The sequence below is a fragment of the Caloenas nicobarica genome, chromosome 1 (assembly GCF_036013445.1).
Source record: "Caloenas nicobarica isolate bCalNic1 chromosome 1, bCalNic1.hap1, whole genome shotgun sequence".
Classification (NCBI taxonomy): domain Eukaryota; kingdom Metazoa; phylum Chordata; class Aves; order Columbiformes; family Columbidae; genus Caloenas; species Caloenas nicobarica.
This window is the reverse complement of record NC_088245.1, coordinates 150,186,312-150,210,810: the sequence shown is the minus strand read 5'-3', so window position 1 is coordinate 150,210,810 and position 24,499 is coordinate 150,186,312. Positions and strand designations below refer to the sequence as shown.

At 42.4% G+C, this 24,499-nt stretch overlaps 1 protein-coding gene across 1 annotated transcript in view; it reads left to right on the top strand.

Annotated features, from left to right (window-relative positions):
* The first annotated feature begins 255 nt into the window (after positions 1 to 255).
* ST6GAL2 (ST6 beta-galactoside alpha-2,6-sialyltransferase 2) overlaps positions 256 to 24,499 on the top strand; it is a 47,404-nt gene continuing 23,160 nt past the window's right edge. The window contains exons 1-2 of the mRNA XM_065649708.1: positions 256 to 336; positions 1,059 to 1,124. Of these exons, the coding sequence (XP_065505780.1) occupies positions 1,092 to 1,124 (33 nt within the window). The 5' untranslated portion in view covers positions 256 to 336; positions 1,059 to 1,091. The remainder of the gene's footprint in view (positions 337 to 1,058; positions 1,125 to 24,499) is intronic.

Sequence of the window (24,499 nt, the reverse complement as noted above, 5' to 3'; positions counted from 1 at the left end):
CTCCCGAGGGGAGCGCGGTGGCTCCCGAGAGGGGGTGGGTGGGGGGCGGTGCCGTTGCGTTCCGTGCCGTTCCGTGCCGTTCCGTGCCGCGCCGCTGCGAGCCGCCCGCTGCCCGTGTCACCTCCCGGCGCCGGTGCCGCTGCGAGCCGGCGGGAGCCGGGGTGCCGCCCGCCCCCGGGCGCTGCCCGAGCCCTGCGCTTTGTGCCGTGCGGCGGCCACCAGCATGCGGGGGGAGAGGAGGCACCTCGTGGGAAGCGGCGAGGCGGAGCGCCCGCACCGCCCCGGCTGCTGCACCTCGGGGGGCAGGCACCCCACAGAGCCCTGAGCGCCCCGGCGGTACGTAGGGGCACCCCCGAGCAGAAAGCACTCTTTTGGGGGAGGAGGGGAGGATTGGGGGGCCTGGGGGAGGGTTTCTGCTGTGCGGCGTTTGCTGGAAGGAAAATCCTATACGTGAAGCTATATGGATTCTCAGTGGCATGGCTTAGTAGCTTCTTGGCTTAACAGTTTTCGGGCGGGGGGTGTGTGCAGGGTGTGTTTTTAGGAGGGTTCGCTTGCTCAAAGAGCCTGAATAGATGTGTTTAGAGAAGCAGTGCTTTCCAGGAATTTAAATGAGACCTTTTTGGGGGGTTGCTTTTCAGGGCTGTTCTATTAGTTCTATATTTGCTTTTGCCGATTGCGCTTATAAATAGTTAGGCAGTCGTATTAGCATGTAAAAATCGATATTCTCAAAGGAATAAAAAGGTCTCTGCGAATTTACTTTTAATAAGCACAGTGGGTCACTTTTGTGAACTGCTTTTATATTTTATCGGGAACATTATCATCTCTAATACTCAGCTACCATTTGTAGTTTATTCTGTCATGGTAATGTGTTTCAGTTGGTACTAGAAAAAATTTTGATTAGGTTACTCGTTCAAGTAATTTAGTTAATAACTGTTGGAGCAAGATTTAGTCATCTCATTTCTTCATGTGGAGAGAAATGATAAGTGATAGGCAGGAGGCAGCAGCAAACATCAAGGTTAAGTTTTTCCTTGTTTTTCAATCTGATTTTCCTTTTTCAGTCTTGCAAACTTTCTCAACTTTAACCCTTTGCAATGAAACTTTCCAGGCGTGGTGTCTGCATCCAGGTAATTTTAATACATATATATGTACATATCCTTTTTTTTGGTGGAAAACTCATGCAAAAGTAATTCAGCTGGTTTTGATAGTATGGGGCTTTTGGATATGGGGAAAGAATTGCTACATTTTTTCCATTTAAAGATGAAGCCCTTGCAGTTTTGTTGTTCTTATTTTTTTTAACAGGGCTTTTTATTATTTTTTAGTTAAGAGGTATTTTTCCTTCAGATGTGCTTTCTGATTAAAATACTGTCTGACTGGAAATCCTGTGGTTGTTGCCTGCTGATTTTGTGTGTGTCTTGCTAATACTGAAAGCTGCACTATTGGGCAAAGCTGTTTGTTGCTGAATGAGAAGCTGTGATAGAGTCTGGAGGTGAGGTCCTGCCTGTGTATTCAAACCCAAGGATATTTGGCACTGATTCTGCAGCTGACAACAAAGAGGCATCCTGGCAGACACCTCTGCTGAAGCAGGCAGGGTTCCACTTGCCATTTGCTGTGAAAGTGCTGGATTTGAGATCTTTTAAGTGGTGAATTTCAACTATTTGTAGGCAAAAGTCTGCTGTGATGGAGGCTAGGACCTCCACAACTCCTGATGCGGTAGTCAGAGAACTCGTTCTTCTACAGTTCATCTGGGCAGAGAACAGGATTTCCCAGCATTGTCCACACTGCACATTCAGAGGTGGAGGATGTATACAAAATGTTATAGGTTTGTTGCAAAGTTGTGGACCTCAACATCAATGTTTTGTGATGTATTTTCTACTGAAGAAAGGAAAAGAAAGGCCAAACAATAGAGAAAGTGTTATCAAAACTTTATAAAAGTCATTTAAAGGGATGTTAGGATTGCTTATGTAAACATCCCAGTGGAAAGACACTGCGGATAAAGTTCACCTTATCTCTGTCTGTCTTTGAAATCTGCAAAATTATTGTCTGTTATATGCCCTCTTTGATTAAACGTAAGAGTTATGTATAAGCAAAATCTGGAGATACCATTTCCTGCTTTAAAATTAAGAAAGCAAAATAGAAATTAATTGTAATCCTACAGAATTTGATTTTTTTTTTCTATTTCAGATTAGTGAAATGAGATAAAACAGCATCCGGTTGGTAGCATCCTAACAATTCCATTGTGAATTAATGCTGTGTATGGTAGTTACTGCATATACTGGTGGAGCATGCTGGATTTTAGATAAATTGCAGGAATGCTACTGGTCCATCAGAAATTATATGCAAATGCCTCTGCAGTGATTTTCAGACTGTGTTTTGGGAACTTCTCTGTATTTGCTAAGTGACTGGCTGGTGGTCTACAGAGAAGTACTTAGGCATATGGTGTTGGCTCGTTTTCTGTGTGTGTTTAGCTACTAATGGCATTAAAAGAAGCCCAAATATATTAAATAACTTTCTAATATTAATTATCTCAATAAGAAATTGCTGCAAATACTGTTAAAATCTCAGATGTATACAAATGCTGTGTGATTCGTGTGAAGACAAATCCAGGGAATAGGTTTAGTGCGAAATCTGTGGATCTGCAAAGGTCTGCTGGGATGCTGTTGCTGCTACAAAAAAATTGGGCGACCCTGTGACACCATAACTTTGGAACAAAGGCGTGGGACTTGATTCAAAGAATGGAAACTCTGGCTTTACTGCTGCTTTCGTAGTGCAGAAATAATTTTTGTTGAGTAAGACTGTTGGCTTCCTCAGAGTAAAGGTTTACAACCCTTAAATAGCTCTTCCTGACACTAAGCAGTATCCCTTTCATGCGTTTGAAGTGTGTTAGAAAGGCTGGCTAGTAATATTGGTACTGATGAATGAAAAAGAAAGAAATTTATAACATCAGATATTTTCTTTAAATTATTTTCCTTGTTATTAGTTATTACCAAGTGTTAGACTGCCACACTTGACTATAGTTAATGTAGTAAGTGGTTTATTGGGCACCATCTGAACTTTTGTCTTGTTTAGTTATAGAAGCTTAGTGCAGTGGTCTGTGTACAATATTTGGCCCAAATAATTGCTTTCAGACTTTTATCTGACCACAATTATTTTTGGAGCAGCTGGATGCGTGGCTTTTTCCTGAACTTTGCACTTTTTAGGCTCTCATTTGCAGTTGTGCCACTACATTTTCAATTTGCGTAGCTGAAAGCAGTTGTTTTGTGACTTTGCTGGTATGAATGCAGAGCAATTGTTCTGCATGTCTTCATATGCCATATGTTTTGATCTTCTGTAAAACTCTGTCATTCATATGTAGGTAGCCACCAAACCATGACACAAATGGGAAAGTTGCAATTATTTTTTTTCTGAAAGTTTAAAAAGCTTACTGAAGTTAAGTGATATTATGTGTCTTGAAAATTATTTGAAGAATGTAAAAGCAGGGGCATGGAATGAAATCTGTGCCACAAAGAATTTATAGTAAAGGGTTCAGATACAGTAACCCCTGCTTCATGTGCTTAATTGTATATGTTAGTTCTATAATAAATGGAATTTATTAGAACTCATGGTGTGATATTTAGCGCACAAGATTATATGAAAAGTTGACTACATCTACCATATTACACCTGAGAATAATGTAAAAAACCCTGATATTTGTTACGGGTCTTACGAGCGTATCGTATTTTAGATCCAGTCTCGTCTATGGTGCAACCATATAAAACTGATTTTCTTTATCAGTAACACTATGAGAAAAGCAACTTTGAAAAGAAATTCAGATTTGTTTCTAGTTAGTCTGAAAATTTTATGTAGACTAGAAACAGACCTTCAGTAGCTAGCCTGGAGGGCAGATCATGCCCAAACCGTTGTGTTTGTTGTATACATTTTTCAAAGATTGGCTACTTTCAGGAGGATAAACACTTGAAGAGTTGAATGACAGGGAGCTGTTGCCAGTGTTCTTGACTAGGGTCCTTGACCTTGGGAACTTGCTCCTGGCAGATGCTCTCACAGTCTGTTTGTCTACAGGCCTTCGAAGCCCCCTCTGACACCAGTTGCTTTGGAGAGGCCAGATCTTCCAGGCTGCTGAAGGTGGCCAGAGGTTGGGTGGGAGCTGGAGAAGTGGAGCAGAGCTGGGCTCTGGGATGTGGTGGCTTGGATTGCTGTGACATTTCACTGGAGATGAGCGTGTGTGTTACTGCATTGTGCTTTCTGGAAGGTTGCACTTCAGAAATCTAAATGTAAATGAAAGTAAATGTTATTCATTGCATCGCTCTGTGATTGTCATTGGAGGAGTATTCACCACAGGTTTTGTACAATCCACTGTTTATTGTATTAGATTGTATAAATACTATATGAGATTAGGGCATTTTATAGCTAGGATTGTGAAGTGACTGCGAGTGCTCTCTGGGGACTGAACACAAAATCATGTGAACCAAATGGCTGTTAACTGTGAAAAGAGTTTCTTCTTCCCTTGTGACATATACCTGTCTGGGTGGAAGATAGGTGACCCACCAGATGCAGAGGACTTAGTGAGATGGGGTGATTTGTTCTGCAACTTTGTGAATCCATTATGTCATGGATGGAGCCAAAAGGTCCAGAGGATGTAAAATTTGATGAGGGATGTTTCTAGGATCCTCAGTTTAAAGTAGCTCTGCTATACTAAGTTCTGTATTTCATTTTGGTAGTGGAGTCCGTCACCATAAGGACTACTTTTGGTCTGGTCACTGTCATGTCTGTCCCTCAGCAAAGACTCTGATCCTGTCTCTGGGAACTACCGTGTCTCTTCTGCCCATTATGTTCTTTTTGAGGAACAGGGACCTAAGTAAATACCTTCTGTGTATAAAAACGTAGTGATGTGCTCTACAGTCATGGTCCAAAATGCCCTCAGTTTTTGCATAACTGCGTAGTGCAGAATTTGACGTTCTTTTATGAGGCTGATTCTTAGATAAGAAGATGCTAATTCAAAGTGCTGTTTCAACACAATGCATTGCAAATCTGAAAAATGTTGTGGGTATTTTATAATTCATCACAGAGAGCAGGACGTGTTTGACTGGTAACACGGTATTGGGCCATTCTCCCATTTCCCTGTGGTGGGAAGTGGAGGTCAGTAACAAATGAAAGCTGTTACCATCTGATGGCTGTTTAGTCACCTGTGAAATGTGGTTTCTAACAGACAGGTTTCCAGATTGCGGGAGCAGCCACCGCAATTAGATGAGCAGAGCCATCCCCTTCATTGAAAGACTCATTAGAGCGGCTAACAAGCACATCACGCCTCATCTTAGGCCCAAACTGATCCAGCCAGCCAAGTGTTTCCAAACACAGCGTAGAGACCTGCGACTGCTCATCGTGCTCTGTCTGCTGGTGGTGAAAGAGCACGTTTTATTGTTGGAGTTGTTGGCCTGTGTCTCCTGGAAGGGCTTAATCTGTAAAAGCAGCAAAAAGTAGAGCATGCAGCAGCATCCATGAGGTCCTGGCTCCATCCGAAGTTGCCTGCAAAATGTTCAAAGGCTTCACTGGGTTTAGGATTTCATTCTGTGGAAGCATTATAGAGGGCATACTGTATCTCCCAGTGAAGCTAATCATGTCCAGACTTGACAGTAGTTACTGACAAATTGGCTGAGAACTCGGTGATTAATTTTAACAAATGAGTTTTCTTTGAATGCAAGCTCACGCATGCCAATTATAACAGTAGGCCTCTGATAAAATGATGGATTTTTTTCCTTTAAGGTTCAAATCTGCTGGTCACTGATTTTTTATTTTTTTTTTTTTTTTCCAGTGTCTTAAAACTTCTGTGTTTTGTGGGGAGTGTCATTGTGGTGGGGAAAGCCAGAAGTGCTTTTTCTCCCCTAAAATACCCTAAATGCCAAAGAAATGTTCAAAGTGGTTGCGAAATTTCTTTCTAGTGATTAAGGCATATTTAATGTATTGTATCATTGTATCATGTATCTGGAAGGCCTCTAGTGTCTGCAGTGAACTATGGGCCTGATACCTAGTCCCATAAAATCAGGGAGAGGTCTTGCACTGCCTTTAAGTGGGCTTTGGATCTAGACCCCTGTGAGTCCACGTTTGTATTCCAGCTGCAGGCTCCTTTCAACAGGAGACAATAAACTTGGGTGGTAGGAAACAGCTTTTAGGAAACATATGTGAGTTGGGTCATATTTTGATGTATTGAAGAAGCTCGTTTTACAAAAAAGGCCGCTGGGGCTAAATACATCATGAGGTGCTACAAAGGAAGCATTAAGAATAAGAAGAGCATAGGAATTTTTTGAAGACAGCAGTGTAAACCATGTGATTTTTTTTCTGAAGATTGTGGTGCTACCATAGAAATAGCATTATAAATGCATAGACAAGAAGTGTTATTTCTTAAGAACACAGATGTGGTTTATGGGAAAATCAAGCAGTGACATGCTTTTAGATATTTAACTTGGATATGGTCTTGCAGATGGATGCAAGGCCATGATCTAACTACCCTGACTCCATACACGGACCTTTTATTAGCACTGCTGAAGGACACAGAATATCAAGGGTGGTTTTACATTTATGAGTTTGCATGACTGTAGCTGTGTGTCGACATTTTCTTTATAATTTGCCACCTTTATTTCAGAAGCTTATCATTCACCCATAAAATACATGTTCTGATTTAAAGCATAGTTAAAAGGTCTACTTAGCGGAAGGAGAGGTTTTACTAAGTATAAAAATGCTTACTTTGACAAAATGGAGAATAATGTGGCATTAACAAAGAGAACTCACTTTTCTTTTTTCTTTTCTTTTTTCTTTTTTTTGTGTTTGTTTGTTTGGCTTTGTTTAGATTTAAAAGACATTTAGAAAAAGACATTTGGAAAACTGGAAGTCCCTTAAAAGATTGTTTCTTTCATTATCTTGACAAACCTTGAAAAGTAGTTTCTGTGCCTGCGTGGTGATTATATTTCAGAAACAGTTCTTAGGGATTTTATTATGTGCTGAAACATATGTTTATAAAAAAGCCTATAACCTGGTGGAAAAAGTGTCTTATAATAATAAACCTGTCGATGGGCCATATGCTGCCATCAGTACGTTTGAAAAAATAAATTCTTCTCCAAGTGTTAAGTAGGTTTACAGCCCAAGTGTTAAGTTAGGGTCAGACTGTGACTGGCCCACTGTGGATTGAGAGAGGGAGGAGAGTGCAGGCAGATTCTCCTCATGCTCTTTTCATTAGCTCACACCACAGCCAGTGAGGTGGAGTGGGGTAGGACCCCTTCCCAAAGGGCAGTGGAGGATTTTTTTTGTGCTCATATCACCATTTTTATTTTTTAAATCTAGGTGATGTGGTCGTGGAAAAATCTTTCGTTTCTGAAAAGCAAAAGTAAGATGCAGTAGATCAAAGAGTGTGTCATTCTCAAAAAGCACTTCTGTGTGGGATCGATGTTTGGTAAATGTAGACACTTTCTAGCCTATTGTACTTTGGATGCACTCACATAGCTCCTGTGAATGGGAGTCATGCATGTGTGCATCTCAAGAAGAATAGGTCTCTCTGTAACTGAGGCATTTTCTGTGTAGAAACATACTTCACCGGGCAGTGTTTTTAATGTCCTACTGTTTTCCACCACTGATCAGCTGTGCACCGCTTGTTTTCCTGGCAACTCGGCAGGTGACAGTCATTGTCAAAGGAAATATCAAAGATTAAGGAGAATTGCTCGAAGTAGTTGACCATGCCGAAGGCTGTGTCACGAGATCCATGAGGTTGCCATAGTATCTGTTATCAAAATCAAGATTGTGAACAGAGCAGTCCCCACCAGGAGCAACTTCATTACCCACAGCTTTCCAGGGTTCATCAAAGCTTTTAGTTGGCTCAGGGGAAATATGCTTCTTGAGGGCTGAGATTTTTCCCTCCTGCGTTTTCCTGCCCAGAAGTCTAATAAGGTATATTGTATCTGTGTGCACAGGGCTCCCAGTCTAGAAGAGGGCCTTGGAGATCGAAGGAGTGGAGCAGAGAGAGGGAATAAGCTGCAGTAGAAGCACCCCGACCCCAGCATGGAGTTTTCCATCACTCTGGAAATGGAAAATAGATTGGATCAGTAATCCATGGAGGAGGGGGTACTTGGGAGTTACGTGTGTGTTCCCTGGGAAAAGTTTTGTGCCCATCAGGAAATGAGGCTAAGTATGGATTGAAGGAGTAGTAGGAGGATGACAATAAGACTGGGGAGGAAACAATCACTGCCGGGTGTGTGCTTACCTTTCCCAGAGAGGCACTTTGGTACTGGCAAGGCTTGGAAGCACCCTGGAGCAATTGCTCTTCGGCCTAGTGTAGCTCCCCCGCAGAGACTGTAAAGTCCAGCCAAGTTCTTATACCCAGTCAGACCTGAGGGGAAGGGTCCTGAGCTTTGGTGCTGCCTCCTGAGCACAGCTGATGAGGTGCTGGAGGACCCTGCAGCGGGCCAGGCTGGCTTGCCTGTGGTAGATACAAGCCAACATGTGGTGTTAACAACCGCAGCACTCAGAATTTGCACAAACCCACATTTAGTAATAGAATAGCCTGCAACTAGTCAAAGGCACCAGTAGTAGCCAAGCAAATTTGGAATATCTAAGCCAACCATTTTGAGGTTATGGTGAGCCAAAAAAAATTAGGATGGAGTCCAAGAAATGGAGAACACCTCACTTTTCTGGAACTCTCGTATCTCCATGATGCCTTGGCCGATCTACCTCAAACTTTCCAGACAAGCTTTCCTTGGCACAAGACCATGACTGTGAAATTTCATGTGGCTGGGCTTTACTTTGTTGAAGTTATGAAGGTTAAAACTGGAATTTGTTATAGAAAGCTAATCTTTCCATTAGAAATATTTCTGAATAGTTGCTATTCATTCCATCTTAATTGTTCACTGCTATTTCTTGTTCAGGCTGAATGTATTTTTGCCTTTTTTTTAAATTTAAAGGATAAATTCAGAGAAGTATAGCTTGGTGCCAGATTGTACATGGCTGTGTACAGGCATATGTGGTAAGACAGACGCATTAGCCCTATATCCACCCGAGAAGGAGTCATAGTTCAAGTCTTACTCCCACCTGACTATCACTGGAGAGCTTTTTGGGCTGTCTGGTTTGAAATCTCACTGTTTAATACAGCTTCTCCCTCTCTGCTTGGTCGAAGAGAGCGTTTCTGTTGGCCTAGTTATACTCTCACCTCCAGGCGAAAAATTATTCTGGTTGATGGCCATCTCATCATTCGGAGTTTCCCTAGTGGTAGCTCCTGCCGTGGAAAGCCATGAAGGTGGCGATAGCCTAAGATTTGGATCAGTGTTCTCCATGTGTGCTCTTGAGCTGCTCTTCATTGTGTCTAAACATCTGTAGCCTGAAATGTGTAGCTGCCAAAATTGTGAAATTTCAGATAGAGCTTAGAAAAAACAGATAAAATGTTTGTGGGCCTGGAAGTGCTTTTTATTTCTCAAGTTAGGGTCACTTTGGCTGTGACTTGATTCCGAATAGGAGTGAGACCTAGTTATGCACCAGCCCTTCCTTCCACCCTGAGTGCTGGTTCCTGGATGATGTGCAGACCAAAGCATGCCATTGCAGATACTTGCTATTGTTAGATGCAGCCAAATGAGGGGAGGTCTCTAAATATGCTGTATTTAAAGACACTGAATTAATTTGACTGAGTCACTTTATAGACAGGGTGAGCAGGGCTGGAACAGATGTTAAGCTGGAATGAGTCCTCACCCTGAGGCAGAAGCTGAGAGTGTTTGAAGTCAATGTTTGATTGTTATTTTTCTTTCGGGGGCTGGAGTTTAGAAGCACTGTGAGAGACTCGGAAGAAGTCAGGAGATGCTGCTCCTGGAAGAGATAAGGTGCTGCTGATCACTGCTTGGTATGATGCTCTTGCAGGCAGAATTACCCAGCACCTGCTGAGTTCTGCAGCTCATGAGACCAGGAGTTGCTCCACGTCTGTGCAAGGCGCAGTCTTTGTCCTGTTTGCCATCTGTACCGGTACATACAGTTGTCTGTCAAGATTATTGTGGGTTAATTCAGAAAGAGAGTGTCGGCATGAAATACCCATCAGAAGGTTTTCTATTTGCTCAAGCGTTTTATTATTAGGAGCACTAAAAAGACCAACAGAGCCAGCTAAAAATCAATCTGCCACTATGTAGGCAGCCAATGAGAAGGGTGCAGGGTGGGTGTAATGTGATCGCAGCTACTTAAACCAGTGATCAGATACACTGCTACAGTCTGCAAAAGCTGCAAGCAGTAGAGAAACCCTGCTGAAAACTCCTGGACCACAGAATTAAAATAATTAAGCCTTGCAGTCATTGGAATATATGTTGCTCTTGCAAGGTCGTCATGAGATAAATAAGGGCACAGCTAGAGTCCACTGTATACATGGAACTTTTCTTTTGTCATGTATGATGCAGAGGCTTTTTATTTTTTTTAAACAATAACTAGTTGCAGCTGAAAGTGCCCCGAGGTTTCTTCAGGTGGTGACAGCATCAAAACCATAGCCATCAAAGAGGAAATGCAATTAAAAATATATAGAATCAAGGGTGCATTTTTTGATTCCTGAGCTAGCTCAAGCATCACTGCACAGTACTGTAGTGCTCTGCATAGGGACTCCCTGAATGATTTCTTCAGTAAGCAGAGCCCCACTGGAGGGGATCACCTCAATGAATTTTTATTTTTGTGGCATTTCTAGAAATAGTGTGTCTGCGCTTTTCAGACTGCAGAGCTGCAAAGCTTTGAGTTACTACTGGTGCTACTCCATCCTGTGCTTGCAGATGAAATTTTCCAAGAAGTCTCATAGACCCATTGCACAAGCTGAGAGAAGGGACAGAAAACTGCATAGCTTGTAATACTGCAATATTATAGTATTGTCTACTGCTGCAGTATCCCTTGCTGTGTTTGGAAGGTCTCAGGCATACCAGCACCATGTATAATCAGTCAAGCCCCAGTAATAATTCATAGCCTTGACTGCTGGGAAGTTCAGCATGGCTAAGGTAGATATCTGATCCAGCTCAAGAAATTAAAGTCCTCTCTCTACAGTAGTTTGCTTTTTGATAGTGCCACTTTAACTCTGTTTCTGAATTTGCTTGCTTATTTTCTAAAGAATAGTTAAGAGGTACGACACTTAAAATACCTCTCATTAAATTCTTGATATTATTTCCATATTTGCTGGCTTTCAACATTTTAAGTAAATGAGGCAGGAACATTAACAGCCAGACAATGATACAGCTATACAAAGACAATAAAGCTGTGGGACGGACACTACTGGAGATTCACAGCTCAAAACTGCATTATAAGTGCAGAACGGACCTAGTAAGTATGTGTGATAGAGTTTGAAGTCTTCCTTACCCTACCACTGGATTAAAGTCAGCCTCTTTATATGTGTTTTCCTGTCCCTCATCCCCGCCCCCCCCCCCCCCCCGCCGCCACCCCCAATTGTTTAGAATCAGCTATAAAGCAGAAGTGTGGTCAGTAACAGCAGAGCAAAAAGAATTGCCTATTTCCCCACTGTCAAAGTTTCTCAGAAGGTAATATTTGATACCACATCAGTTCCATTGCCGTTTTGGGCGGTAAACCAAAATTGAATTTTTCATTTAGATCCACTAAACAAAGCAGTTATATTTTTTTTCTTCAAAATGCACTACCATTTTAAGCAAAAGATTCCTCTCATTTTCCTTCCAACTGAAGTGAGGTTACAAAAGAAGAAAATTTCAAGTCCCATGTATGAGAAGCACTCAGGAAAATGTCAAGTGACTTGAAAAAACAGGTATGCTGAGTAGAAGTGTCATCAGGATAAAGACAGATTGGATCAAGACTTGCAGCAGTGGTGACTGGTGCATAGGTCTTGGAGGTGCTTCAGAATAGGGATGCTACTTCTCCTGAGGTTTTGGAAATCAGGAGGTGGTTATAGGGATATGGTGATGCTGGAGGGAACACAGGACTGTCATCTGGAGTCACCAGTCACTGGCTGAAATGCTGGAAAAATAGTAGCTGTAGAGAGCGTACATGGAGTACATAAAGTATGTATTATATTAACAATGTTACATATTCCAAGAAAGTGCTTTTAGAAAGCAAATGCTGTATACTAAAAGTCTATTTTTTTCCCCAATTCTCTGATGCCCAGGCCAAATGAAATTGATTTTAAACTAAAGACACCAGTGTGCCTGTTTCTTACAACAATGTGCTTGGCAGAAAAGTGATATATTAGAATTCACATAAACTTGGATTCTCTGACTCCTGGAAAGGAAACTGTGTACGTTACCCACTGACAGAAACGTGGGCTTCTCTACAGCATGCCCTTGGGCATGTTCTGTTTAAGTGGCTTGAAAATATGTGGTTGTGCTACATGTGCTTGTCCATACTCAGTTGCTTTATGGAGACAGTGACATTTACAGTATCAGCAGTCTGGAGTACTGCTTTTGCCATAGGTTTTGATGGTCATTTCCATTTACTGAAAAAACCTAAGCAGAGATCTTGACATGATGATGGTGTGGAAGATTTAACAGACAAAACTGTTACCTGCATGTGGTAATAAAGCTGGAAAACACTTTAAAGAAATGAAACTTTCCATTTCCTTTATCTGAGCCATGCAAATTCTTTTCCTTTAATTTCTCTTCCCTCATGGTATAAAACTATGTAAGTCTGCTCATTCTTTCAAAAACGATTCAGACCTGGGGGACACTTGTAATTTGGAAGTAATTAGTAAATAAGTCAGATAAATACTATCCATTGAGAATTGTGAAAGCACATTGGATAGGATTCTTAAAGGGCTGTATCAAATTTGAACAATTAAAGCTTAAAAAAATTATCAGTAGTTAGTATGATAAGTCCATTTCATCATAAATTAGTTCACTGTTAATAATTTATGCTGCTTTCGGAGCAATCTGAAGAGATGGAGCAATCTCAAGAAGTGGTTAAAATAGAAGAAAGAGAAAATCTGTAGAAGTACAGCATCTTTAGACTGAAATGTGGTGATATCCAGCTGCCTGGTTTGCACCAGGAACTTGGCGTGTGTGCTGCCAGTCAGTGCTCGTGTGTGAATTCAGTCAGTGGGGTCGTGTGTCCAGAGCTGGCCCTCAGGGCTGTGGGTGGGGGTGCTCCTGCCTCCCCAGCTAACTTTAAACAGTACTTCTTTTGGTTCTTTTGGGGTGCAACATATTGTCTGTCCGTCTGTTTAGGAAAAGCTTAAGCTGAAATTGAAAAATCCCAGCTTGTGTGTCTGTTGCTGGTCACAAAATTGGGCTCTTCAGTGGAAAAGCAGAACAGGAGGTATAAGATATGTTTGAATAAATGTGATTTGTAAGTAAACCAGTCTACCACTCCTTGTAAATTAATCTTAAAATCTTTGTATTCCTCTACTTAAATGTCACTTCAGGATGGTGAGATGTTGCAGGATTCTGCTGTAGCTTTGTAGCAGCGCAGGGCTGGGGAAATAGGAACACACAGGGCTGTGTCATTCCTCCCTGGGAATAACCTGGTGTCTCTCATGACCCTCCAGAATCTGTTTGAGGTAATACCAGATTTCATATTTGGCGGTTTTATACCATACATTTCACTATAGTTGCTAGAAGTGCTATGAAATTGTACAATGCATTAAAATAAAGTACAAGTTACAATGCATTAAGGAAATATTCCTATATAGAGTTCCTCCTGCTGTATTGGACTGGTAAATTTTGTTTAATCAATTCACCAAGCTGTGTTTAGTGATCGGTATGTTTACTACTAGTGGCAGGTTTCCTACCAGTGAGTGTGGATTACCAGCACTTTGCTGTACTACCTTATGTCCAAATACAGGTTCACAAGAATTTTACTCTTTCGCTTCAGCAGGGCAGGCAAAACAGAATGTTTTGCACAGATACCGAAAAATCCAAGTTTGGAGTAGACGGAAGGCAGCTGCAGACCAGAACAAGAGTCCCATCACTGCTTGGTGTAATTTATGATTGCTGCAAGTGTATCTTTTTGCATTTTTGTACCCAAATTTAGTATGGACTTCAATGCATTTTTCTCCAGCAGTTGAAAAACAATCTGAAGAAAGTAGGAAGACTTTGCTTTGCTTGCTGTCATCCTGTGTAGTATACCCCATTCCTGCTATAGCAGTTTTAACTGTTTATAAAACATCTCTACTAACAAAGACTAACTAGAAATATAGATGCAAATCAGGAAATAAAAGCAAGAATCATGAAAATGTTAGAAACGTTAAGCATTAGCTTTTAGGTCAGACTTTTTTTTTTTGTTTTAGTGTCTCAACAGGATTGAAGCGGGACTAAACACCATCGACAGAATAGGTTTGACAGGATTAGGTGTTGCTAAGGAATCAATCTATGTTAAAACAAAGATTTCTTTTTCAGAACAGTCTCTTTTTATGCTGGCAGAGAAAACCTTTTTCTGATTGATTTAGGGTGGTGAATTGGCTTCACTTTATTACTTGCTCTGTTCCTTTAGCACTTAAAAGCTGCAGACATGGATTGGGGCTGTATTGTGCTAGGCAAGGGGCAAACCCACATAAAATATCATCTTCATCCTCACAAACTTTGTTCCTGATTCTCCACATGGTTGGCCTGAATGTCGCTGATAGCCTTCCTAAATGGCAGATGGTGCCACAGTGAGGGAAAACTCACATTTTCTGGGAAGGCCACGAACCTGAAGAGAAGCAAGCACTGTCTGAGAAGCACCTCGCTGGGAAAGCAAGCAGGGGAGTATGCTGGGGGGGGCATGAGCTACTCCTTGCCATAGCCTGGAGGGAGCCTGTTCCCATGGGTGTGGAATTGCCAAGGTGGAGGAGAGGGAGAGGAGAGGAGAGGGAGAGGAGAGGAGGAGAGGGATTTCAGGCATGTCTGACATCTTCCTGAGAGGATGGCTATGCGCTGTGCCAGGCAAGAGGATGCGCTTCATCCGCATCTTCTAAGCAGATGCATCTGCATCTTCTAAGCAGAGTGTGCAAAAGCCAGGCAGGGGGTTTGTATATCTTGGCTACTTAAAGGCAGGCTTAGAAGGAGGGCTTTTTTAATGAAATCAGTGATATTTCAAAGGCCTGCCTGTTGGCTGGAAACCAAAAACAACATAGCCAGCATTTGAATTACTGACAAATATTGTAATGAAAAATTTGAGAATCCCACCTGTTGAAGAATTGAAGAAAGGGAATATATTACATGTATGCTCGTTAGCTTCAGACTTCCAAGTCAGTATTTAAATAGAGACTTTCTTCCAGAGGTAAAGGCATGTCAACAACCCCTGCCAAGTACCTTAGTACGAAAAGCATTTACTCTTTCCCAGCTTCATTGTTAGTAGCTTGTAGATCTCAAAATACAAGGTTTTAGATTCTGTTGTCTCTTATGATGGTGAAAATTAGCATCAAATGGTAATTCCACGGTTGTATCCAGTAAGGATGGGCTCAGAATCTTATCCTGTCATTTTAACTTTTATAACAAAAAAAAATAATGCACATAATCTTGCAAACTAGTCAGCTCTGTCTTACTTCTCTCTTACCTTGGTTTCTCACTATTTTAATGATATCAGAGCTTTCAGAGACCCTTTTTTTTTTTTTTTTTCTGGTACCTCCCACCTTGTAAAGTCATTCGCACTTGTAGGGAGTGAATGGCAAGTGCTGGGGGAGAAGACTTCTTGTGTGCTGCACATGGGCACTAATGACTGCACAAAGGGGAAAGAATCCAACAACTGTGATTTAATTGTCACTGTTCTCATACTGTTTTCATGATGGTAGTTCTTAGAGATCCTGTTTCTCTGCAAAATTTCCAGGCAGGTAGGATTCAGGTTCCAGTGGTTCGTGTCAGGTTACAAACAGCTGTATCCCCCACAGAAGAGATTTCTGTTGATCTAGTCATAGTTTGAACTAATATTGCCCTGAGCCATGGATAAAACACTGCCAGAATGGAGGAGAAAAAGAAAAAAAAATGCTAATGCCACTTAATTTTGCTTTATGAAGCCAAACAAAACATCCTAGCTAGTGTAGATTGGCCTATTATCAGCATAGTAATGTTAAATATTAAAACATACAAAAAAGAGGGGAAAAAATTGCTCCAGTCCAGGAAACTTCAATTTTGGATTGTATTTGTAATGTAACAAAGCCTAAACTGACTTCATCCTTCAGTTTGGCAAGCCTTCTTCCAGGGTGAAACTTTTCATTCAAGCTTTTAGCCTAGAGCAAATAAGCCTATAGAAGGCATGTTGTTTGTATGTATATATATGAATGTATAGAAATGAGATGTTAACAAAGATAATTTTAAGAGAGCATGTAGAAAATTATGTTGCTAATGTAAACAAATAGGAATTGGCACTGAGATAGAGCTGAGAAATAGGGAACAATTTATTTACCATTGTTCTGCTTAAGAGTTTTAAAGCGAGGGCTTGTTTGCTTTCTGGAACAAATGTAGAAAGACAAACTAGAGTCTAATGAAAAAGTTAGTAATAAAAAGCAAAGCAAAACTCAGTGCCTGTAGGACTTGCTTTATTGGAACATACAGTAGAAACATACTCTACGGATGTAAAGTTTACTGCTATATTGAGATATAGATAATCAGTATATCTCAGAAACATTTTTGCTTTAGAGTGGAAAATCAAAATTCTGCAACCATTTTTGCCTGGAAGAGATTGTAAGTTTGGTCAAGTTTTTTTATGATGGGATTGAAACAGACCTTTTGTAACTGTGCTCTCTGTTCATGTGTGTGTTAGTATAAATGTTCCCTTCTTTCAGGAAGCAATTCAGATTGCCCTTTTTCAGTGCAATTACTGCTGTGTTAAGTTCAAGTAATATAGCATCTAAAAACATTTATGGAGCAAAGAAAAGAAGCCTTTTATTCTAACCTTGCCAAGAGCAGAAATAAAATGAGCTGTTGTGCTGGAAGTGTAGAACTGCATGAGGATTTGTAACGTCCTATTTCTCGTGGTTTAGTCTGTGTGCAGGCTGAGATTTGTGTGATTTAATGAGACTATGATTCGTTTATCCTGTCAAGCTTTAAATAAAAAACCCTCAAAGCACTTCCTTCCTTTTTTGAATTATGTGTTTTTGCAAGTACGGTATCAAAAGCTGTCCCTAAAAAGAAGGAGAGGAACCAAATACAGTTATATATGTTGGCTGGATTTTTTTCTTTTTAATGTGTTATTAGACACCGAGTAGACTATCCATTTCTCTGCACTTCTCTGTCTTGTTTCGGGGCATTAAGAGATTCCTGCCATCATATTCAGTTACACATGACATCAGAACATAGGCATGGGCTGCTCCTGAACTGTGCTTTTGCAGGGGGAAAAGGATTAAAACCTTATTCTGTGGGCAGGGTAGGATCAATCCCACAGAAAGCCAGGCTGTGCTGAAGGTGGGATGTCACTCCTGCTCGTGTTGTGAGTCGTCAGGCACCAGCTGTGCCTGTAGTTTGCAGAATGTCTGCATGGGGTTTGAAGTGATGTACGCGGGGCAGAAGAGAGGAAAATAGGTGCAGCTATTTTGGCTGCTAGTCCATTGCAAAACTCGGTCCGAGGGTGTCCTGGTGCATAGGTGGGAGGAGAGCAAGGACTATGCTCCGTCTGCGAGGAGCGCAGTTGGTGCCCCAGGGTCCCCTTTCCCCTGCACAGGGATGGTGGGAAGCAGCACATTGACCTGGGAAGGGCTGCCCAGAATAAAGGGGTAGGACACAGCACGGATCCTGCTGCTCACCAAGACCTTCCACCCTGTTGCAGGAGCGTGGTGACCTCTTTCCCATCAGTTGCTTGGGAGAAATAGGGCATGAAGCTCTGTGCCAGAGCCTGCCCTCAGCAGGAGTAGGGTTCAGCCGGTGCTTCCCTGGAGGGAAGGATGTGATTGTTCTGGTGGGAGGAAGTTTTTGCTGCCATTTCTCACCCCCTTGGTGCTGAGGTGTCCTTGACTCTGGCAGGTGTTGTTTTTGCTCTTTCACTAGTGCCATGGGCACAGATTCTCTTCGTTTTCTGCTGCTCACCCCTGCCCTTCGCTCTGCTCTGCAGCCGGTGTCCTGCTTCCTTCCCAGTGTCCCGGTCTCCTCCCAGCCTCTCCCAGTCCTCGCTTCTTCCTCCCTGTGTTGCCGTACTTTTCTTACTGACCTCACCTCAGCAATAAACGTAAATACATTAGTAAGGTGATTATGCACGAGCGGAGGATGCGCAAGTAAGTGGTGGCCATCAGTCTGATCGCCTTGTTTCCACACCTGGCTTTTATCTGCAGCCAGCTTGCCCTTTCAGCCTGCCCGCCTCACGCAAACACGCAGCATTTGGCTTCCCGGGATCCTAGTGCTGATCGAGTCTCCTGGGATCATCTGCAGTTCCTTTACAACTTGCCGTTTGTGATGGGGAGCAGAGAGGAGCAGAAAAAACACGAGCTGCTCTGTGGCCTGATCCTCAAGGCTTTGCCTGTGTAGAGGAACTGCTGAGGTGGAAGAGTGTAGCCAGCTGGGATGGTGTTGGTGTAAAGCTGGACCCCTCCGTGATTATCCAGTGGCACAATGAATTTCACTTTGGAAAAGCGACTTGCACTGTCTCTGGGTATTTGCAGAACTTTTATACTGATGTAAATAAGAGTTTTACTCGTTTGTTTATTCGCTTGTTTTTCTTGGTGCTTGGATCAAGACACAGTGCTGTGGCAGCTGAAATATGACCGAAAACTGCCCAAAACAGCCAGCTGGTAGTTCTGCAAGGGCAGTAAAGATATCTTAGCTGCTCCTCTACTCCTTGTGTGTGAGGACATGCTAGGAACTATGGCCAAAGTGGTGGCTTCTGCACCCATGTCCCGTGGTGGAACCAAGCACTGCTGACATTTGCTGCAACTCGAAGCAGCCTTGAACCTTTTCATCTCACTGTGAACGTGCCAGGGCACAGTAAAGATACGGCAAGAAAAATGGCAAAAGAAGAGGTCAGAAGTAGGTAAGGCTGCGTGCATGGTAATGTGAGGGGGTCCTTGAGAAGCTTTAGGGGCTGAGTTATGTTGTGAAAATTGCTTATTTTGAGCACAACTATGTGACACTTCTGCCCTTTGGAGTTTCGTTTGAGGAACCTGGAAGTGATTTACACTGAAGTTGTTCTGGATTTCACATGCAGTGAAAATGTAGTACATTTCTATAGAAACCCTCAGTTATGATAAGACCATGGTTGGCTCATAACCAGTCCATCAAAGATGAAGAGGTTGTGTTGTCTTCCCTTACCTGAAATTTGGGAGGAAATTCTGTCTGGAGTTTTGAATCTCAGTGTATATTCCAGACAGAGCCGGCGTCATGGCTCATGAGAAAAGATGCTGCAGGTTGGGTAGATGGAGGTTGACCCGAGAAATGCTGTCAGTCACTGCAGAGTCAGAGTCACTGCAGAGCCCTGGCCCTTGATGCTGTGATGAACATTTCCATTGCCAGTGGGAAAGTCTGCATCTGAAGGCTAGGAGCTGGTATGGTTATTTTTACTTCCCTCCTGTCAGCCCACACTCACATAACCTGTATGTGGTCTCTGGGCTGTGCAGGCGGCTCTGTGGGTTGTAGGAAAGTGATAGCTGGCTTCGATGCCAGGCAGCTCGAACTTGATGATGGAGTGTGGAGAGTGGATATCAGATACAGAGAAGATAACTTTGACCTCCCACTGAAGCCTGGAGATTTATGCATCTAAGCCCCCGTGCTCCTACAGAATAATCTAGGACGCGTTCCTTGGCAGAAGCCCCACTGAGCATTTCTCCAGCTGCCGGGTTGCCAGCTCGAGTGAGTTTTACTGCAAGTCTCACTGTATTTGGTAATTTTCTTCCAGCCTGAGATCCTGGAAATGGGTCATTAGTAAAAATAAATAAATAATAATTAAAAAAGCCACTCTACCTCCACCACCTTTAACTTGAAATCCTAGTTTCTATCAGAGAACCTGAGAACAGGCATGCTGCCTGCCTGCATCCACAGAAGCAAAGAAGAACCTGAGACTCCACTTTCCAAATGCCCTGGCTTGGGACACTTGGCTCATATTTAACGGATGATTCAGGTTAGCAATACCATCGTTTGCATAACCTCTCAAGCAATCTTCCCTAAGAAGATAACTAAATATAGCTTAAAAAGGCACTGAGCAGTATAGGGAAAAAAAAGAAAAGAAAAGAAAAATTAAAAAATCCTACTTCTGAGTTGTTTGGATATTTCTTCTGTGTTTCAAGAGACATTCTGTTATGTTGCCACAAATAATACTGAATGCAGCTTGACTCCTCTGAAAATAATGTTGAAGGAAGGAGCCAGATTTATTGGGACTAACAAGGAAGTTGTCCAAAAGAGATTCATTAATTAAGAGGCCTAATCACAGCCAATAAGACAAGCGCCCAGGCCATCAACAGACTAATATACATCTTTTGGCAGTCACCACTCCCCACAGGCTTGCCTGTCTGTTGCTGCCTACTGTATGGCTTGCACCGCAGAAATGATGTGATAATGCTAAAACCAACTTGGCACATCCCACATGGGAGGATGAGTGTGTTTCCCCACCCTGGAAATGCAGCCTCCAGCTCTCTTGCCCGATGTCAGGGGTTTCTTAATACCCTGGAATTAGCAGACTAAGAGATGGAGCAAACTAAAGGAGCATTTGCTATCTGTTCAGGCCGCCTAAGCTTTCCATCAAATAAACCCTGGTCTGATTCTCAGCCCTTTGGGAACGGTTGCCCACAGCTAACATTTGCTACCCTAAATAACCCCGAGGTGACCTTCTCACTAAAAATCTGCAGCCAAGAATAAACCCTGTTTAACATAACAGTGCACAGCTTAGAACATCAACTTGAACCATCCTGACCTCTGAGCTGCTGGGGTCTGTACAAATTAATTTAACAATACACAGTGTTGAAAGGGAGGAATGTTTCAAAGGAATAGTAATAAAAAAAAATCTCCCTCATCCATCTCTTCTCATTTAAGAAATAGTCAGGAGGCCTACTTTAGAAAAATTAAAAGTGCTCCTTGTTGCAAAACAATGGGCTTTATAAGGGGTGGGGGAACACATTGGCTTCTTGCGTCTTAGCGTAGCAAAATGAAATTTCCCGTAAATGGGTGCCGCTTTTGGAAAATCGGCCTTTAATTTCCACTGAGGAACTGGCTTTATTTCCTGGGATTCTTCAAAGATACCCTTGGGGTTTGCCTTTCTTTTTCATAGCTGCTACTAGTACTTTTATTAAGCAAATAAATAAGTCTGCCCACCTTGCTGGTTTGTACCTCACCTCATGCTTTCCATGGCTTTCATGCAAATATTCTGGCTTGATAAGAAAAAAGCCCTTCTCCATACGGTACTTGGAGCTTAAATCAGTTAATGATGGGAAAAGCCCATCAGATAGGAGACATGTAGCAAAACGAGATCATCACCTACTGGGGCAAACAGCTTTATTACCTCTACTGAACAGTAGCCTGGGTTGGGTTAAGACTTGGAGGCTTTCCCCAGGTGCAGATTTATTCCTCTGGTCCTCCTTAGCTGTTAGCTTTGACTTCAACAGTCTCATTGTAAGTAGGGAGGATTATTGCAGCAGGGGTGGTGAAGCTGGAGACAATAGGCAACATTAATGATAATTTGGAAATTTGTGTAGAATTGCTTTGACAGCTTGAAAGCTGTATAGATGAGCATAGATGAGAGACATGGAAGTTTCTTTCTGAAGCATCCAGTAGACTTCAGTAATTACATCTATGAAACCACCTGTTTATTTAGCCAGTGTAGTTCATTGCGATCATAATTTCTGGTTTCCTACACTAATATTTTTCTTTCTTCAATTGAATTGTGCTTCTGTCAGGAACACAGGGCATGAGCCCAAGCACATCCCCAGATGGTACAGAGGGAGATTCCCCTGTGAGCAGCAGAGAGGTCTGCTGCCAGTGCGGTGGGGGGACCGCGAGGAGTGCTTGGAGGGGCTGCCCTCTTCTCCCAGACATTCCTAAAGCCAGGGACTGCGAAGTGTGAGAAGTCGCAGGGCCTGAGGGGGAGAGGACTGGATGTTTAGTGCAGCAGGAGATAAGATAAACTGATATTTCTCTGGACTTACTGCAGCTTTCCAGGCACAGCCTTCAAGATCCTGTGAGGTTGTAGGGGTCCTCTTGCAACTAATACAGTAATGACCTTGAATTTGCTTCCAGCTCAGCTGTACTGCTGGAGGACAAGGCTTTTCTTGTGAGCAAAAAACATGAAAGCAGCACAGAGATTTGCCTGCATAGCTCCGGTCTTCAAGAGATTTGAGTATCCTATTTGAGGCCCCACTTGCAACAAGGGATTGTAGATAAGCTTCTGCAGTAGTTAATGTGTAAACTTTTCAGATTTATTCCCACTGGTGGCTTTCCTTTTGCTTGCAGTGTTGACAAATATATTGCTGTATGCTGATTTTTTTTGTTTTTCACAGCTAAGTTTTTGCTGCATGAAAAATGTAATCACATGTCCATGCTGACCAATAAAAGTGTTGCTTTTATGACCTTATAAGTATTATGGGGCAAAAAAAATTGCTTTGATTTAAAAATAATTAATAATGCAACTCATTCCTTTTTCAGATTGTAACCTGAATACCAAATTTAGGAGTCCACGCTAATTCTTCATGCTGAGGCAGTCTGCTGCACCAAACGCATGCAATCACAGACAATTAGAAACTTTCATAGTCTCACACGTGAATTAAGACTAAACCCTTTCTTTCTTACCAACTTCTGGTTATAAGATACAACAAAACTGGGAAAAAATTCCAAAAAGCATGTGATTTCGTTATGGTTTGTGTTTAAATTGTGTTTGGACTTGTTATGTGACTGTGAAAAATATTGGTGACCTCTTCCTTTGTAGCTTCAACTTCCTGCAAGCTTGTCTGTTAAAAAGATTCTGCAAGATGCTTCCTTTGCAGATCCTGTAAGAAATGTGTATTCAGCAGGAGAAACATCTGACTGAGCAAAGACTAACTTACACAGTGGTTTGGAAGCCACGTGTTGAAAAGTGCTGGGGAAACACAGCAGGGAAAATGATAAAAAGGGATGAAAGCAGTTCAGACGAGTGAAGAATGCTGATTTAAAAATGCAAACCATCTGAACACTGATGAGTGGGCAGGTTGCAATAACTTCAGGGCAGACCTAAGTTGCACAACAGCCATATACTGTAAGTCGACTCCCACAGGACGTGGACTGTAGTGATTTAAAATTGTACGGGGTAGGGGGGAGTGTGGAGGTTCTGCAGAGAGCAATCTTGCAGCAAGAGCAGCAGAGAGCAAGTAGGAAATGGGTCAGTGGGAGTAATAGCCTTTTTCCATGTAGTTTATGTGAGCCAAGGCATACGTGTGTGGAGCACAGGGTTATCGCACTCTTGGATTTTTTTTTTTTTTCAGTGTACTCGAAATGAATGTGTTTGCAATGAAATTGGGTCATCCAAGTGTGAGATTATTCTCTGTTTGGACACTGCTTTGAGTCCCAAAGTTGGCTTGCTTTTTTTAATGTTCTAGGATTTGTCTTGTTTGTTAAAATAGACTGTGTTTGGAAATGTAATGCTGTGGCCTCACATTCCCAGGAGGTCAGCAGAAATCCTAGCCTGAAGTATCCCTGCTAATACCACCTGCGGTTTGTTCTCGCCTCTGCATTGTGGTAGGCAATCTCCTAATTTGTGCTGAAACAACTGGATGTGCGACCACACTGAAGTGGATAAGAGGGCTGATCCAATTTAAAAAAAATAAACCAAAACAAAAAAACCCCTCTAACATATACTTCCCCTAATCCCCTGTTATATCATTTTACTGATCCAGCTCTATAGACAGGGGTGTTGGCAGTGGCAGGGGCACGGTGCAGGGATGAGGGACAGAGCAGAGAATGCTTTATGTCAGCCTAAGTGCCAGTTTCTTTTCAATGTAAAAACACAGCCCTAGTTACAGGTTCAGTCCGAAGTTTGTGCTCAACTTCGATGTAGTTTAGCAGCTTGCAGAAAGGTAATACAGTATGGTGCGTGTGGTTTTGGTCCCTCCTGATGGTCAGGTATAAGATGGCAGGGTGTTATCGGAGGTCTACAGAGCTGTGTGTGCTGTTTGGACACGATGTGATGAGATGGTGGCTCCTGAGGTGCAGGCTGTTAATGAAATCTAAACCTGCCCCCACTCCTGCTCCCCTTTTCTGATCACAGCTGCCTGGTACAAGTGGCTCCTAAGTCCCACCATTAAGCAATGATTCAAACAAATGGACTTAGAAACAAAACTCCAGAAGAAAGGGCTTATTTTTAATCCAGATTGGGTGATATGTCACTAATTGGTATACTGAGTTACACTTCATTGTAGCACCTGAGGCTGATGATGGCCATGATTCAGAAAGGTGAATGATGAGGCTTGTGATAAGGTAGGGCCAGACTTTCTTCAGCCAGCTTTGCCACTGATGCCCACACCACTTGATTGAGCAAGTGAGTTCGTATAAGGACATAGCATGTGTGGTGGTCCAGCAATGTGTTAGTGTATTTTCCTTGGAACACAGCTCCCTCAGTCAGACTTCATTTGTTTTTGGACCATGCATCTCCCCACTAATGCACAAGCTGTCCAAAATCCCCAGGTATTAGTAGAGCACAG